The 15,655-nt window shown below is 44.3% G+C and overlaps 2 protein-coding genes across 5 annotated transcripts in view; both read right to left on the bottom strand.

The window, feature by feature from the left end:
* Positions 1 to 2,371: 2,371 nt before the first annotated feature.
* Positions 2,372 to 11,429, bottom strand: LOC108626650 (uridine phosphorylase 1). 2 transcript variants are annotated; one of them, XM_018027448.2, is made up of 6 exons: positions 11,182 to 11,429; positions 6,550 to 6,673; positions 6,277 to 6,438; positions 5,975 to 6,160; positions 5,473 to 5,805; positions 2,372 to 5,381 (listed from the first exon to the last, which is right to left on the bottom strand). In XM_018027448.2, the coding sequence occupies exons 1-6, from the start codon at positions 11,214 to 11,216 to the stop codon at positions 5,199 to 5,201; spliced, it is 1,023 nt and encodes a 340-aa protein (XP_017882937.1). In that variant the 5' UTR covers positions 11,217 to 11,429; the 3' UTR covers positions 2,372 to 5,198. The 2 variants fall into 2 exon arrangements, with proteins under 2 accessions (XP_017882937.1, XP_017882935.1); XM_018027446.2 differs by lacking the exon at positions 11,182 to 11,429 and adding an exon at positions 8,082 to 10,515.
* Positions 11,430 to 14,035: 2,606 nt separating this feature from the next.
* Positions 14,036 to 15,655, bottom strand: part of Galphaq (G protein alpha q subunit) — a 30,541-nt gene continuing 28,921 nt past the window's right edge. For 2 of the 3 annotated variants that reach the window (XM_026815001.1, XM_018027443.2), the window contains one exon: positions 14,036 to 14,389. In XM_026815001.1, the coding sequence (XP_026670802.1) occupies positions 14,307 to 14,389 (83 nt within the window). In that variant the 3' untranslated portion in view covers positions 14,036 to 14,306. The remainder of the gene's footprint in view (positions 14,390 to 15,655) is intronic. The other variant, XM_018027442.1, reaches the window with a different exon arrangement.

The raw sequence follows: 15,655 nt of genomic DNA, 5'->3' as shown, positions 1-15,655 counted from the left end.
CCAATGGAGAAACAAAGAAACGCATTTTTTCTAACCGACCAACTGTACGTTGCACAGGAATCATCATAGATTCCGATTCCAACCAGTCTCACGCGGCACGGCTCGACGATGACTGTGCTCATTGTCCAGCACTTTCACGTGCAGCGAACGACGACGTCATTCCCACGATTTTTGTACGTGACTATCCTCCAGTTTTGTTTCCAACGAGAAGATGTGAGAACCTCATGAGAGAGAGGAAGAAAGCGTGTGCGTGTGCCCGCGTGAAAGAGGAAGAGAACGAGCGTGTGAAAGGTAACGGAAAACGAATGATCGATCGTTGCGAAACTCACGCGTTTCGATGCAGCGAAGACAATGAGGAAAGATCGACGAAGTGCATTCTGCTCATCTCCGATCACACGTACACACACCTATTTATTTGTACATTATTTTACGGAATAAACGTTTATCTTGAATCGATGGTCTTTTCTATTTGTTCCCAATGACCACTGAAACGATGGCACGTGGTAGTCGTCGGATCGGTACATATATTCGTGGTCCCGAGAGTCTAAGACCGGGCACAGTTCAATTTTTGATCGTTCTGCGCATCTCAATGCTTTACCGCGCATACTGAACCGTGTGGAGGGAGTTCGCTGCGACCACCATCCAAGGGTCTCGTAATTTATCCCACGAGGCTCGCTTCCCCTGTTTTTCGCCCGTATTTCGATCCCCACTACTATTCCCCTCATGCGTGCTCATGCGCGTTCGCGAAGCTCTCCGCAGCGGTACCGTGAAAATCAGTGCATACCCCTACCAACTATTGGTCCCCACCATGGTCGCGTCGTCCCCACTTTCCGGCCGAGGGATAAAAGATCCGACCCCTGCTGCCACCATCATCTTCCAAGCTGCGCGAAACGGTCCTAGACTCTCGGGACCGCAAGTATAGTACACACGTGTCTATGTTGACCGTATTTTCTTTTGAAGAAAATAGAGGACGAGACAAGTAAAGACTTGGATGCGACGCGAAGAACATACACGTTGCATTTTTTTCACGAACGAGAATAAAGAGGCGCATGACGTTCATTCCCTTTTTTTTATTGTCCTTCCATGACATGGTGCACAATACATAACGTTATATACATATATATATATATAATATAATCCATCTGTCATACGACAATCGATTTCTATATGTATAAAGACAGATTAGGTACTCATCACGTGGGTAGTGTCGCGTACAAACAAATACGTTGATAGTGAAAGAGAGTCGACGGCGACGGCCGAGTACATATGTGTAATATCAGTGATCCGAGACGAATTTAGACCTTTCATGTCGTGCAGAATGCTTTGTCCAAAATGAAAGAGAATAAATTCGCCTTTACGTCAGCGTTACGGTGCAATACACCGTTCTCATAGACGTACTGAAAACTTTTAGTTCAACAGGTAAGACAGATGAAGAGTCTACAGAATATAGTAGGATCGTTTAACGCTTAACGAACAGATGATAAATACACCCCCGTTCGATTACACGTCTCATAAGATTCATAAAATTTTTGAACAAAGGTCTACGAGATCGTCGACGGGTCGACGTAGGCCAATGATGGGGCACGAAATCCCTCACGAGCGATTTCCCCTCTTTTCTGGCTTCCCACCATAGTTACAAAAGGCCCTACCTACCCCTTCTACCGGCAAATTGACTCGATTCCCCTCTGTCACGCAGTGCGTTACGCCAGGCATGTTTCACTCATTTCTCCCTACTCCAACGGCTCTCCCCACCACGTGCAATAGTCAGAGTAACTCAGCGGACCATAATGCGCTCACACTACTTAATTCGTCCCCATCTAGGCTCCCACTGAAGGTCGTGTCACGACACCATTGGCTATGCCTGCGTTACGCTGTCCTCGCCAGAGGAAAATCGAGCCAATTTGCTAGTGGTAGGGGTAGGTAGGGCCTTTTGCTGGCAAGTATGCTCCCCACCAGCGCTGCCAGAATGTAGGATTTCTCCTCTTCCCGTGCTTTTTTTTCCCCCACATACGTTACCCATGATCATTGGGGATATCCATCGAACCGTATAATTTTTCCCGCACGGCTCGCTTCCCCTCTTTTTCGCCCGTATTTCGATTCCCACTACTATTCTCCTCATGCGCCTTCGCGAAGCGAACCTATCAAGTACCAGTCCCCACCATGGTCGCGTCGTCCCCACTTTCCGGCCGAAGGATAAATTATACGGTCCCTGGACATGTTTAATAATACGATATGTAAGTGGGGAGAGCACATCGAGCATACAGCAGCATACAGTAGTGGGGAGAGCACGGGAAGAGGAGAAATTCTACATTCTGACAGCGCTGCTCCCCACTACTATTCCCCTCTTGCGCCTTCGTCTTGCTTTTTCTCACTTTCACCATATGGTAGGTTACCCCCACTATCGTCGTGAGGGATTTCGTGCCCCACCACTGACGTAGGCATACGCGTGCAACGTGTACGACTGTACACGATCGAGAGAAGTCACGTTCCTTCCGTTCTTCTCCTCTTTAAATCGAATAAGTGTATTTTATAAGTGTATCAACAACATTTGGTACTCCTCATAATACTCGACATTAATTTCTTAATACGCATCACAGATATGTCGTTGTTCATAGAAAATAAAAACGTATATGTTCTTGAACTGAGGCGTGTGCCGATTCTGAAGTAGCCGAATCGAAAACGGCAAATTAATGATGCGGACGAAAAGGAAAGCGCAGTTTCTAACAGTTTCTAAGAACTTATTTCACATCTACGCGTAAACTCAGAAGAGCGCGTAGCCATTTTATTTTTTTATGCAACTCATTTTGCAATTTGTCGCAAGTGAAACTTCGACTCTGACGTTCCTAAATTACGTATCTCTATATGTAGCTTTAGGCTCTTCGCAGAACATTGAAATCGATTCCATACACTTGGCATCCGAGATAACAAACAATTTTTTTTTTTTGTTAAAATCAATCTCTGAGCGGACAATATTGGTCGATCTATCAATGGACAAACTCGATTTCCAGCACCGTCGGTTTTTCCAAAGAGAGTTTGACGTTAACAGTACGGAGGTAATAAACGGCGCTCAACGATATTAATGAACGTATATCGCAAGATCAGCACGCGAATCGTGCGCAACATCGTCAACTATAATATTGGTAATAGTAAACACGGTACGATATGTGGGAACATTGGAGTAATCACAAAAATATATAATTAACCGTCGCGGCATTTGGAGCCTGAACCGTGATAAACACCAACAATAACTTTGAACAGCCACCGTGAACCTTTACGCAAACTCGTACAATAAACGTTAAACTGGTAATTGTGCGTACTGCGTGATAGCTATGAATTTATTTATGTACGTCGATGCATCGAGCACCGTTTCCCTCGTAATTCAAACAGCAACGATTATTATTATTATTATTATTATTATTGTTATTGTTAATATTATTATTATTATTATTATTATTATTATTATTTGCAAACGTTGGAGCGTGATCAGTTTTAGCGCGGAGCTATTTTAAATTCTCTAAGTGAGGTAAGTTTAAAATTGCGTTGAAGCAATTAAAACGCAACGATCGTGTTATTACTCGAATTTTACCGCGACGCATACAAAAGATTCACTCGACTCTTCAAGTGTTCGCAGCAACAAGTGTTCGAAATAAACATTTCCTTAATAATACAATACGTATAATGGGTACACAGACGTATTACTCATAGCCAGAGAAACGTTTTATCGTTGAACACATTTACATGTACATGGAAATACGGTAACAAAATTTCAACGTTTTCTTACCTAAACGCATCAAGTACGTTCTAAAAATGCTTCTGATCACCAATTGCAATTAATCGTCATTGAAAATGAACCCTTCGACCGATATTTGAAATGACGAAATACAGAAAAACGAGTTTACATGTGAACTAAGGCCGGTATTCAGAGTCGTTACTTATATTTAAGATCACCTTAAGCATTTGCTTAAGTCCCTGTTTCCTATATAAAACAAAGAATGGAAATATGGGATAGATAGGGATAACAAATGCTCAAGATGGTCTTAAGAATAAGCAACGACTCTGAATAACGGCCTAAGCTTCGCAATGAAAACCCCGATCGCGTCGTCGATCGAACGACGGTAGGTGCCTCCTAAGTACCGATGCATATTCGTACAACTATGTGGAATGTAGCTACTCGAACGAACTAGCGTTACACGGAACCTTAACATTATCGAACGAGCGTCCCTGAGACGCGGTTTAAAAATAATCACCGGCTATGCAAAAACGATCGAACCGCGAGCGTCGCGACAGGGCCATCCGCCATCTTTGATACCGTGTACAAAATGTTCTCGACGTTCGCTGATTACATTCTCGCGGATCTTTGATCGACGAACGTTAAACTTCTATTGTACGTCCTAATCGTCAATCGCTGGTTTTCTTTAACAGGGATACACTTGAACTTACACCGTTATAGAAAACACATGGACGATAGATACGTGGCCGAGCGTCGTTAACGAATGTTGTACACGGTGCATAAAACACGACATACGTCGTGTACTCTGCTGATTCTCTTCGTTTCGTTTTCAATGCCTGTGTCTGGTTTGTACTGTACTTGAATTACCACGCGTAAGCAGCGCATGGTAACGACCGATCGAGGTTTCTCGCGATCGTCTCTCTCAAAGAACTCGAAAGGAACCTTAACGTCTTGCTATCGACCGTCTACCGTGACAACGCTACAGGTACGCCGTGCATTTGAGACTCAAGCGTCGTCACGAAACTCTAATAGATACACGCTGACGAGTGAAGTACGATCGCCGAACCATTCGATTCACGTTGATCGATCATCATTTGAACGTGTGAGCCTTGCCAAAGTATCGTCGCACGAAAACATCTACCAAACGAGTTATCCATTTTTTTCTCTTTAAATACCACAGACATGAAACGCAACGTAGAAAGAAAGAAAGAGAATATACGCTCCCGGTCTGAACCCATAATAGCCACTCGTCGCTGCTCTCAATGATACTTCTCTCTCGGTCGAGATGAACGAATTAAAATTTGATTCGAAGGAACGAGCCGATCGTCAACAAGTAGAATCGATCAACGAGTCCAGTGCTTTCTCTTTCTCGCCCTGCTTCCACAGTGAGCAGTCTCCTCCTTGTAACGCGATCCAAACCGGATGCACGTCGAATGCTCACCGATTCCTTCGTCTCACGCTTACTGGCTTAATCGTAGTTTTCCGATTCCTGTTGCACGAGCTTGAACCGACGGGGGCTCTTGACGCACATCGATCCGTGACCCTCCAACGAGAGCCGTCCTTTTCGCTGAAGGTATCTGGTTATATAACGCGCGACCAACTGTTGTGGTCTTATCTGCCACTCGTCAAGCACCTCCTTTGGTGCCATCACCTGAAAATTCCACGCATCGATCGGTACATGGCGCACGCGTTGAAATATTTCGAAAATGAAATGTTTCGACGAAGCTGTTCGACGAATCTACCTGGTCCCCTTTGAACCGGTCTATCAGCGTGACGCAGACGACGGCAGACTTGATACCGGCGAGATGGGTGAGGGCCGCGAACGCGATACTCTCCATCTCTATGTTGACCACACCGTTGCTGTGCAGCTCGTTGAGGTAGTCCATCCTTTCCTGTTCCGAGAACTCGCAGAACGCACCGTCCATTCGCGCTTGTCCCTCGTAGAAGTCGCACGTACACATCGTCTTGCCGACTATAGTGTCGTAAGGATCGTCGCGATGCGCGAGGGCCTTCAACTCTCGAGTCAGCTGCCGATCAAGCTTCGCGGGTCTTCTCACGAGTTTACCAAGCACAGGCTGGAAAATAAATACGTTGGCTGAAAATATGGGATAGACAGGGATAGGAAATTTTTAAGACGATCTTAAGAATAAGCAACAACTCTGAATATCGGCCAATATATTCGAAATGTTAATTTGTGTCAGAGGCCACCAGATGGCAATTCGTAATAAAACCCAACGGACTCACCACTTCCAAGTAAGTTCTCAGCATTCCGTCGACCGCTTCTTCGGAAATTACCACGGTACCACCTTCGACGTTGATACCACCGCAAGTACCGATCCTGAAGAATATCGGGTCCTTCACTTTCGCGTGATACATCAGCTTGATTACCTCGTGGAGCAGGATCCCGACCGACGGAATTCCCATTCCGTGCTAAACGTGATAAGAAAACGTTTTCGTTTCAGCTTGTTGCGGTTGGTGCCTGATGTAGCAAGGAAAGGGCTGCTACCCGTGACCTAATTTCCGCGACCGATATCGAGTGTACTCACGCTGATAGATAGCACCGGACCGACTTTGTACATGCTGTAACGGTATGAATACTGGCTGATGTCGAGGAGCGTCGTCCCGGCTGGAAGCTTGTGGCCTATCTCCTTCATTATGTAATGTGCGAATTGTTCCATGCGCTTCGGCGTTCCTCCCATGCAGACGAACTGGAAAGAAAGATCGTAACGAGATCAGCGAGAAATGGTCGCGTTGGCTCTTTAGGACAATTGCACATTGCAGCCTGCGTCGTAACGACGACCGTGTGTACTTTCGTTTACCTTAACGTCACCGAACATCTCGACGAGGTCGTGCGACCCGCTACCCAGCGCGAGATGGTACAGGATGTCCTGATCCATGAGCTCGATGTTCGGATTTCGGAGTCGCACGGATCCATCTATGTATCTACGTAAAAAGAAGAATGAAAAAGAAGATAGCAACGCACAAATATAGATTTAATCGCGTATGGGCGCTTCCTGTTTCTTCGATATATGTAATTATCTTATCCGAATCGATGAGTAATCTCTCTCCGTTACTTGGAACAGTTCTCTCGCTCTATTTCCATTTCTCTCTTGCAGTGACAATAAGCATCGGTATCGTTTCCTGTTTCAGACATCTCTGTAATTATTTTCTTTTCCGTTCCCCACCACCGGCCAATCGCGAACCGGACGTGACACGATCACGACAACTCGGGGCTCGGGTTTATCAGTTCTTCGCGAGTAGTTTGAAAAATTTCTAGGGTTACGACGATTATTCATTGATCATTATGGACGCGCTCGAAATCTCACGATGATGAACGAGTCAAATGTCAAATGACAGCGGACAATATTAAAAACTGTTACGTTGAGAATCGTTACACGTATACATATACACGTCATGTCTGATGACACTGTCCAACACAAAAAATTTTTGCAATATCCATCACGTGATTTTTATACAGTTTCTCGTGCCGAACACGAATCTGGAAACAGAATTGCTCTATCACGTACAGTTTCCGAAAAATCGTTGTATTTATAAAAATGCATGATTTTCGGGAGAAATGAGGTATTACATGAAAACTAAGAGAGTGAAGAAGTTCATTTTCTAACGAAAAGGTAGAGGAGACTTTCCACAATATATCCATGTAAACCACTTTTTGAATTCTTACTTCTTAATAGTTGTAAATAATTGTTGAAGCGAGTACTTGACACGTACTATTGGGTTGGCAACTAAGTGATTGCGAATTTTAAATAAGAAATTTAACGACAAATTCTGCAATTATTTAGTTGCCAACCCAACACTTTCGTATTTATGTGAAAATTCCTTTGCCAAGGAGGAATTTACTACACAGGATTGGATTCTACAGACATTTCTGATAAAGAAACCATTCAATATGGATATTTGTGTAATTCGTACCTCGGCAATTTACGAAGATATTAATCGACATCGCGGGTAGTCGTGCGGTCCTACCTACACTAACAACCTACAAGAGACAGTCGGAAGGAATGGGAGGATAGGTTTCCCTGGATTTTGGCCAGAAGGTGCCGGTTTCGACCATGAAGCGGGTTGAACCCAAACAGATTCGTGTCCGAACGGGGGACCCTGAGGCCTCCTGCTTCTACACGGTTTTTCCTATACTCTATCCTACTGACTACAGCTCTGGTTTCGCCCGTTTTTGAGTAGCCGGTCGCGGCACCGAACAGTGGGAATCCTCCTTGACGCGTGGTCACCGTGACCGGCCGAACCGACGACAGCGACGGAATTCGCAGCCTATTCGTCCGCAGAAGCGTTTAATTCCGGGAAATAAGAATGGAATGGAGACCGAGAGGCATACCTAACGGCAGGGTCGTATTCCTGTGTCTCCTCGTTGCTGGCAACGCCGTCGCGAGACTTCACTTGACACACGTGTTTTCCCTCGCCGAACATTTGTTTGTCACACGCGCAAGTAGGCATCCCGGTGAAACAAAGACCGCGGTCGTTCGTAGTAGAAACGAAAGAACCAACGGAAAACGATCCGGCCAGAAACTGAGACTCGCGTTTCCGGTTTAAAAGCGAAACGATCGGGAGAAGAGAATCAATTCCGGTCGTGACCTTTCGAGGAAACCAAGGACGGTCAGAAGAACTCGCCGAACAACTAGACCGGCGCTGGTCTCCGAATAGAAACTCGGCGATGCTTCGGGGAACTTTTATATTCCGATTCCGGATCGTGACACCGCCGTTCCCACCACTTCGTCGACGACGACGGACGCGAGCCAATCCAACACCCTCCACCGAATCGTGTACATGCAATCGTGTACGATTGTGTGCGCGCACCGAGAGTATGCATAATCTTGCTTGTCGACCGAGTCGTCAAGCCAAGTGTGACGATTGTCTTTGTTATTGGTTTTTTGTAAATTTTCGTATAGTCTTTGAGGCGAAGAGTGAAAGCGGGGAAGCGGTAAGGCATCTGTGTTCTAGGCGATTTCCTCTTCGTTTTCAAGGCTTTCATTGGTTTCTTCGCATCCCCATTCATGCTTATTTTTGTAGTTTTAAGGGGTAAGGTCGAGTCGTTCTGTGGGACCAGAGATGGTGCAAGAAATCCCTCACAACGGTAATTGGGATACCTCTCTCTCACTCCCACCATTGGCAAGTTATCCCCACTACCGTCGTGAGGGATTTCTTGCATCAGTTACACCATCCTTGTGTGGAACAATACTTTTTGTGCCATTGTGTCAGAGGACCTTGCAACGTATTTTGATTTGCTATTTAATGAATAAACCTTTGTTATATGTCTTAAACACTTTAATATCAACTTCACGAATATTCCAAACAAATTTTCAGCGCGATGTGCGTGTGACAAAAAATGTAGAGACCCTCTTATCGGACATCGCATTGGGTAATTGCGGTCATTCGTCAACTAATCTCAACCCCAGTTGACACCCAAGATCTACGCAGAAACGATCAGAACGTTCCTTATCAAAAACCATGATTCATGTAAACATTTACGAGCGGTTCCATAATTTCGATGAAAGAAGCGAAATAGGATATTCTTGGGACCGCAAGGAGTCGGGAGTACCACGCCTTCTCCTTTTTTCCTGATTATGAGTACAAGAGTTTATCGTTTCATAGAAAGACGACCGCCCGGGGAGTAAACGTTAAAAATCCATATCGATCTACTATTTGCGCCTGTTGATCATACAACGGTATGAGGGTAGTAATCTGCGCCATATCGATAAGAATAATGTCAATGAATCAAGGATAGAAAAACATGAGGAAACGGACTTTGCGTCGCGTAACTAGCAGGCGCATACAATAAATTAAGTCCATCTGTTCCGTATTATGAATATCAATTTTTTATTTCAGGATAAGTAATAGTTACCTCAAAATAAGAAATTGGCTAATGCGACGGAATTTCGCCTTCACTCTCTACTAAACCGAAGTTGAGCCGAACTCGGAACACATGGATACGGTGCGATAGTATGCGTAAGTGGAAGGTGTGATTATCTCTTGGCTGGAACCAGCACGTTCCGACCAAAATCCAGGGAAAGCCTACCCTTCGATTTCTTCCAACTATCTCTTGTAAGTTGTTAGTTCAAGTAGGCTTTCCCTAGATTTTGGCCGGAAGGTGCCGGTTCCGATCATGAAGTGGATCGAATCCAAACAGCAGGCAGTCTACCTGCAGATTCGGAGTCGCGTCCGATCGATGGCTCCTGAGGCCATCTGCTTTTACACGCTTTTCCCTATACTCTATTGTACTGACTACAGCCCTAGTTTCGCTTGTTTTCGAGTAGCTGATCGCGGCACCGGATCGGCCATTGTCAGATAGTGGGAATCCACCTTACTTCGGACGAAGATAACGTTGTTGATTCTGTTTCGATCAATAAGTGATCGGGTAAAGAAAAATATCGCACACGCGAATTAAAATGCTGACAGAACGATATTCTTATTGCAAAGTAACTTTTACCGATATCATTTTGTCAACAAATTCACCTGTCTTCGGACTGATACCCTAATCCCGTTTACTATCCGTCTGATAAACGCTACCGATTGTAAGAGGAACGTTCGTTTCCTGTGTGTCGTTCGTACCGAATAACTCGAATTTATATTCTTCAATTGGCTTCGAATCGAATCGGAACCGCAGTCTTATTTGATCTGGGGCAGATCGGAAGGTACCTTGCAATTCAAGGTGACTCGAGTTAGTCGGCAATTGTGCATTGATCGACTAACTAGAATTCTACTAATTTAATTTCACGGTCACTCCTCGAGCGTCGAGCATTCTGCAAATTGACTCGAGAAAAATTGAGAACGTGGCGTGGTCGCCGTATCGATCGATCGCCCCATTACAGACGCGTGCCGACGACGACGGTTGAAGTCTGGCGGAAGCGAACGCGTCCACAAAACAATTCGAATCGTTATGCCAACGTGCAGGAATCCAAAATACAACCTCTAATCTACGCGTACGAAGAGAGACGTTCCAGAAATGAGAGAGAAATGCGGAAGTTCGATTCGTTTCGAGCACGATAGGGAGCGTCGACGTGGAGTATAAGTGCGGTCGCACTTTCCTATTTTAGTTCACAGTACCGTTTTGCGCGTCGGATCAATGTCTCGCGTCTCGCGCCTCGCGACGGATTCGAACGTCAGAATCACATGCGTCCATTGTATCGTACTTGCACTTGTAGCTTCCATATCGATTTTACGAAAGATTCACAAAGAACTCGGATGAAGTCACGCTGCTCAGAGATCGACGAACGATTCGTCACGTTATCGAGCACGGGATTTCACTGTTACTCGTAAAGGAGAGAATCTCATCGGCGATCTCGCGTCGGAAGATACGTCGAATTCGTCGTGAGACCGAACCCTTCTCTCGATTCGATTCGAGGGTAGAAACTTCGGCCCTACAAGGGTAGAGACTCGTGACGCGTCGAAACGTAATCGTTGATCGGAAAAGCGCTCACTCGTCGAGTTCTTCTTCTTCCAGTAAAAGGCTCATCTCTTCGATCGTTCACTTCGTTCGGTTGTATCACAAATCGGAGACGACGACGCAGGGGTGTAGTCCTTTCGACGATCCTCCGCAGGACTATAATCGCGGAAACGATACAGCGGTACTGTACGCCGTACACGTTGCGCGCGCGCGCTCGCGCGCTTCCTCTACCTCCTCCTCTTCTTCCTTCTTCCCAGCGCACTGGCCGTCCCTTTCTCGATGACGACACCCAATCCGTGACACGTCACGTTGCGTCGCGTCGACGCGAGGTACTCGCTTAGGTAAGGGAGGCGTAACTGGCATAAGATCGACGCGGCGCTAGACGCCAGGTGCGCTCGTCGTTGCTCGTCATTCTACGTTCTTCGATTCCTACGAATTATTCTGTTTACCAGGTGCGCAGACGAAGACAAACGAAACGTCTCGTCCTTTGGGTCTTCTCCGTAGGAACCGGGAACCGCCGTGGTATGGTCGTAAACAAAAAAAAAATGAGACGCATCCTCTGTATAGAACAAAAATATATTTCTCTCATTTACATAACGGAAATAAAATATAACTTAAAGCGTCGTTACGCATGCGAACAGGATGAAGGATAATAGTACGAGCCAAGGACGAGCCTTGAGTCCTAGGTGTCGTGCATCGGTGTTACTGTCACAAACTGCGTTTATTTTTATCATTAATGTATATTATTTATTATAAATAAGTTAGAAACATTGATTTTATCGTGGGCATGGTAGGTTTACATTTTATACACACAGAAAGAATACCCCAACGTATTATGCTTTCAGAAAAATGTATACTTTTTGACAAAAAATGATTTTACAAATGAACTATAGCCACAAATATGCGCGTCCACTCGTTCGTTTACCCGAATCAGGCGAAACAAAGCCTGTTTGTCTCGACCGGTTCGTCTCTGCTTTTCTCCCTGTCTCTTTCTCACGTTAAAACGTATTCTCGCGCGCTCGCATCCGCACGCTGCATGCTCGCATACACCTCTCAGTCGCACGAGGTACTGCGCCTAACTCCTTTCACGCTCTCTTTCTCAATTGCCCCACGCACTCGTTCTCGCACTTTCTCGCATCGAACTAAAACACGCACGCATTTCGTAATTCGTATTTCCTTGTACCCTCCTCGTACACTCATCGAAAATCAAGCGTTATTATTATTAATATTAATATTATTATTATTATTATTATTAATATTCATTATTATTATTATTATTAATTATTATTACTATTATTATTATTATTATTATTATTATTATTATTATTATTATTATTATTTGTTATTATCTCTTAATATTATATTTTTAATCAATGTATTTATATATATATTTCTTCTCTCATATAAACTCAGTGTTCAAAACGAAATAGTTACGACACATGCTGCCCAGTGTGCGTGCAGCGTTGGCGCGGTATCAGGGTGAGACGTCCCTCGGCTACTCGCGCCACTACGTCCCACCCCGATCCACCGATCCGTCCAACATCATTCAGAGGGTTTACTTCGTGCTGGTACTCTCCGGGTTCGCGCCACGAGGCCCGGTTCCCGTCGCCTTTACATCGGCGCGTTACGTCCGGCGAGTGCTCGACGGGAACGAACGGCGGGCGGCCGGGGTCGAAGATCAGAGAATACGAGCAGCGGGCAGCGCGCTGGCCGACATGAGCGAGCGCAGGCAGTGAGCAGTTCACACGTATGATTTTTTTTTTATGCGAATACGATGCGAGCCGGGAGCGCGACTAGCGCGAGTTCTCCGAGGACCGTGCCTCCCTCCCGGCTACGCTGCGCCGTCCCGATGGGCGAGGGCCGGACCAAGAGATGACGAAGATCTATCCGATCCCCGATCGCCGACACCGGCTCATTCTCTTTTCGTCGCTCGATCCGCCCTGACGCGATCACCACCGTCCGACGGCGAACGTCGCGGAAATACCGGTGAGATCGTGGCCCTCGCCTCGCGTTCACGGCGCACATCCTAGGGAGACGGAAGCCTGCCGATCTTTCATCACCCGAATTACCTAAGAATCACATCAAACGGATGTTCGCTAAGAATTTTTGTTAATATTGGAAAGTGGTAGGGTTCCTGTGCATATGTTGCCTTCTTTCAACGCTAACTTATACTTCATTTCGTGTGTGTGTATATATATATATGCATATATACACACGCGCGCGCACATACATACATACATACATACATACATACATATATACATACACACATATATATATACATACATATATATGTAACAATATTTATACGATGATTTATGAATTGGAGTCACATGCAGAAAAAACGTTTACTCGCTTCTGGCACATAAAAAAACACTTTGGCTCTTTGCATCTAATAAAGGACTGCAATAAAAACACCACACTAGTACATGGCACTAGAATTGCTCTCACTTATGTCACCGACTAATCGTGATTTATTTAAAAAGCATTTTGTCCATCTCTCGCTCTCTCTCTCTCTCTTCCTCCACCCAAACCCCTCCTCACTCTCTCTTTCTCTCTCTTCGGTTTCTTGCTGAGATCTTTCTTTCTCTCCGCGTAATGATCCCGATCCAAAAGTAATTCACTCGGTGAGACGTTACGCGGTGCATTCACGTTTGGCATCGCTGCACTCTCCTATCGTTTCCTCGTTTTATTCCGGCTTATCGTATTTACGTGAATCGATCGTGGTACTTTGTCATATAAAAATCAGATGATTTACACAGTCCGCCAAGGCGTGATCGACTAAACTAATCTATGAAAAGGTGACGAATCCAACGAACAGAGTACGAAACTAAATGAATTTGTTGGTATTGACAGTGAAAAGGTTTAGGAAAGAACGTTTCAAGAAGTAACGCTCAGATTTTTAGGTCCATATTTTTGTTCATCGCTGTCGTCCCTCCGCTTATAAATTTTACTAATCGATACTTGGTACACTTGTAATGGAACAGCGACGGTATCTTCATGACACCACAAATTATTTTGTTCATCCTTGCAACTTCTCTCCTCTCATCCCTCTCGTTCCATCATCCCGTTTCTGACTCGACAATGTTCACACTGATACTTGGTCAGGGTATAAGAAAAGTTCTTGAATCCACCGTCCTCAGTTTTACGTATTGCCGTCTAAACTAGGTTATATTCCCTTAAGTTTGATTGTAGAATGGTGTCTTTCACTGCTGCGAACACGAATCTGATGTTCTCCGTGTCTGCAAGAGAAAATGGCGCCGGTCAACATTTATATTTCACGAACTGCGTTCTATGGTTACGAAAAAGTATTCATCCAAGGTAGGTGAACGTGCTTCTTCGTAACCATTTTAACGATAAAATTAGTTAAATATCTTACGTTAATAAGCTGGAAAAACGACGTCAAGCCATATTGTAATTAGTATTTTAACGATAACATGCAAAAAGGACACTTAGCCCTGATCAATGGACGAACATAAAACGAGATGAAGTTGCGATGCACACGCAACATGCAATTTTCCTTTTTCTTTTTCTTTTTTCATGCGGGGAAGCATCGATGCGCCAAGACATTGCGAGTAAGAGTCGCACACATCGAATGAATTAATTGGTGTGTTCACATTAGTAATGTATTTAAATTAAATGAGTACATAAATTTATATTAGAACGTTCTAATCTTATAATTAGCACATTGAATAAGTTACAGATAATTCCAGAAGGTTTTACAAAATTACACGTATTTATATAATACATATAAAAGAAGGGATGCCAAGAACTTTTTATTGCTACTTCTAGTATCTCTCTCGGTTGAGAAACAAACAGGAAACGTCGAGAAACCATTGAATCACGATCGAAGCCATGCGGTTAAACGCGTGTAGTCCATGCATTAAAACTTTGTGCAGAGAATAGTATTCCTTCCAGTGAACATTATGAGATTGACGCTCTTACAAATTAGGATCAAATATAATCACGAGATTAACCGTACCGATCTAACGATCTAAATTTCATTAAACGTAACACCTTTATGTCGATTAAAATTAATATTACGCTCCATGATCATTCGGAAGTTTTTTCATCTATCTTCTTCGTTCTTACGAAACAACCAAGCGAACGACACGGCATAGACCAACGGGGATTCTGCCATACATCTTTATACACATGTATTTTAATTCTTCGGTCTGCCATGGACAAGGGCGGATTAAGTGGCCGCGTGGGGCCCCCGGGTAGCCAAGGGGCCCCAGAGGTCTAAAAATATCTTAAGTTAAACATTTTAGAAATGAGCGAAAAGGTTCAAGAAACGCTTCTTAAAATCATGAAACAAATCTAAAAACAAAATGTTAAATTTATGGCCTCTAAATTGTATTCTTTAACACTAGAAAGACTGAAACTTAGTATATATCTATATTGCCCAAAAGCAGTCAAAATGACTGCATTGTGAAAGAATAATGTGTAAAGAAATTTGTCTAAAATTAATTTTTAATATTTTTTATATTATTTACAGTCATATAACA

The sequence above is a fragment of the Ceratina calcarata genome, unplaced genomic scaffold, assembly GCF_001652005.2.
Source record: "Ceratina calcarata isolate Rehan_Ccalc_2016 unplaced genomic scaffold, ASM165200v1 scaffold423.2, whole genome shotgun sequence".
NCBI lineage: Eukaryota > Metazoa > Arthropoda > Insecta > Hymenoptera > Apidae > Ceratina > Ceratina calcarata.
This window is presented reverse-complemented; position numbering and strand designations above follow the sequence as displayed.

Bases quoted from the DNA above. Each gene is read 5' to 3' on its own strand.
- LOC108626650 (XM_018027446.2), bottom strand. From the start codon at position 8,200: ATGCCTACTTGCGCGTGTGACAAACAAATGTTCGGCGAGGGAAAACAC. The intron at 6,674-8,081 runs GTATGCCTCTCG...CTTTTTACGTAG, and splicing joins GAATACGACCCTGCCGTTAG to ATACATAGATGGATCCGTGC. The intron at 5,382-5,472 runs GTAGATTCGTCG...TGGAATTTTCAG, and splicing joins ACCGGTTCAAAGGGGACCAG to GTGATGGCACCAAAGGAGGT.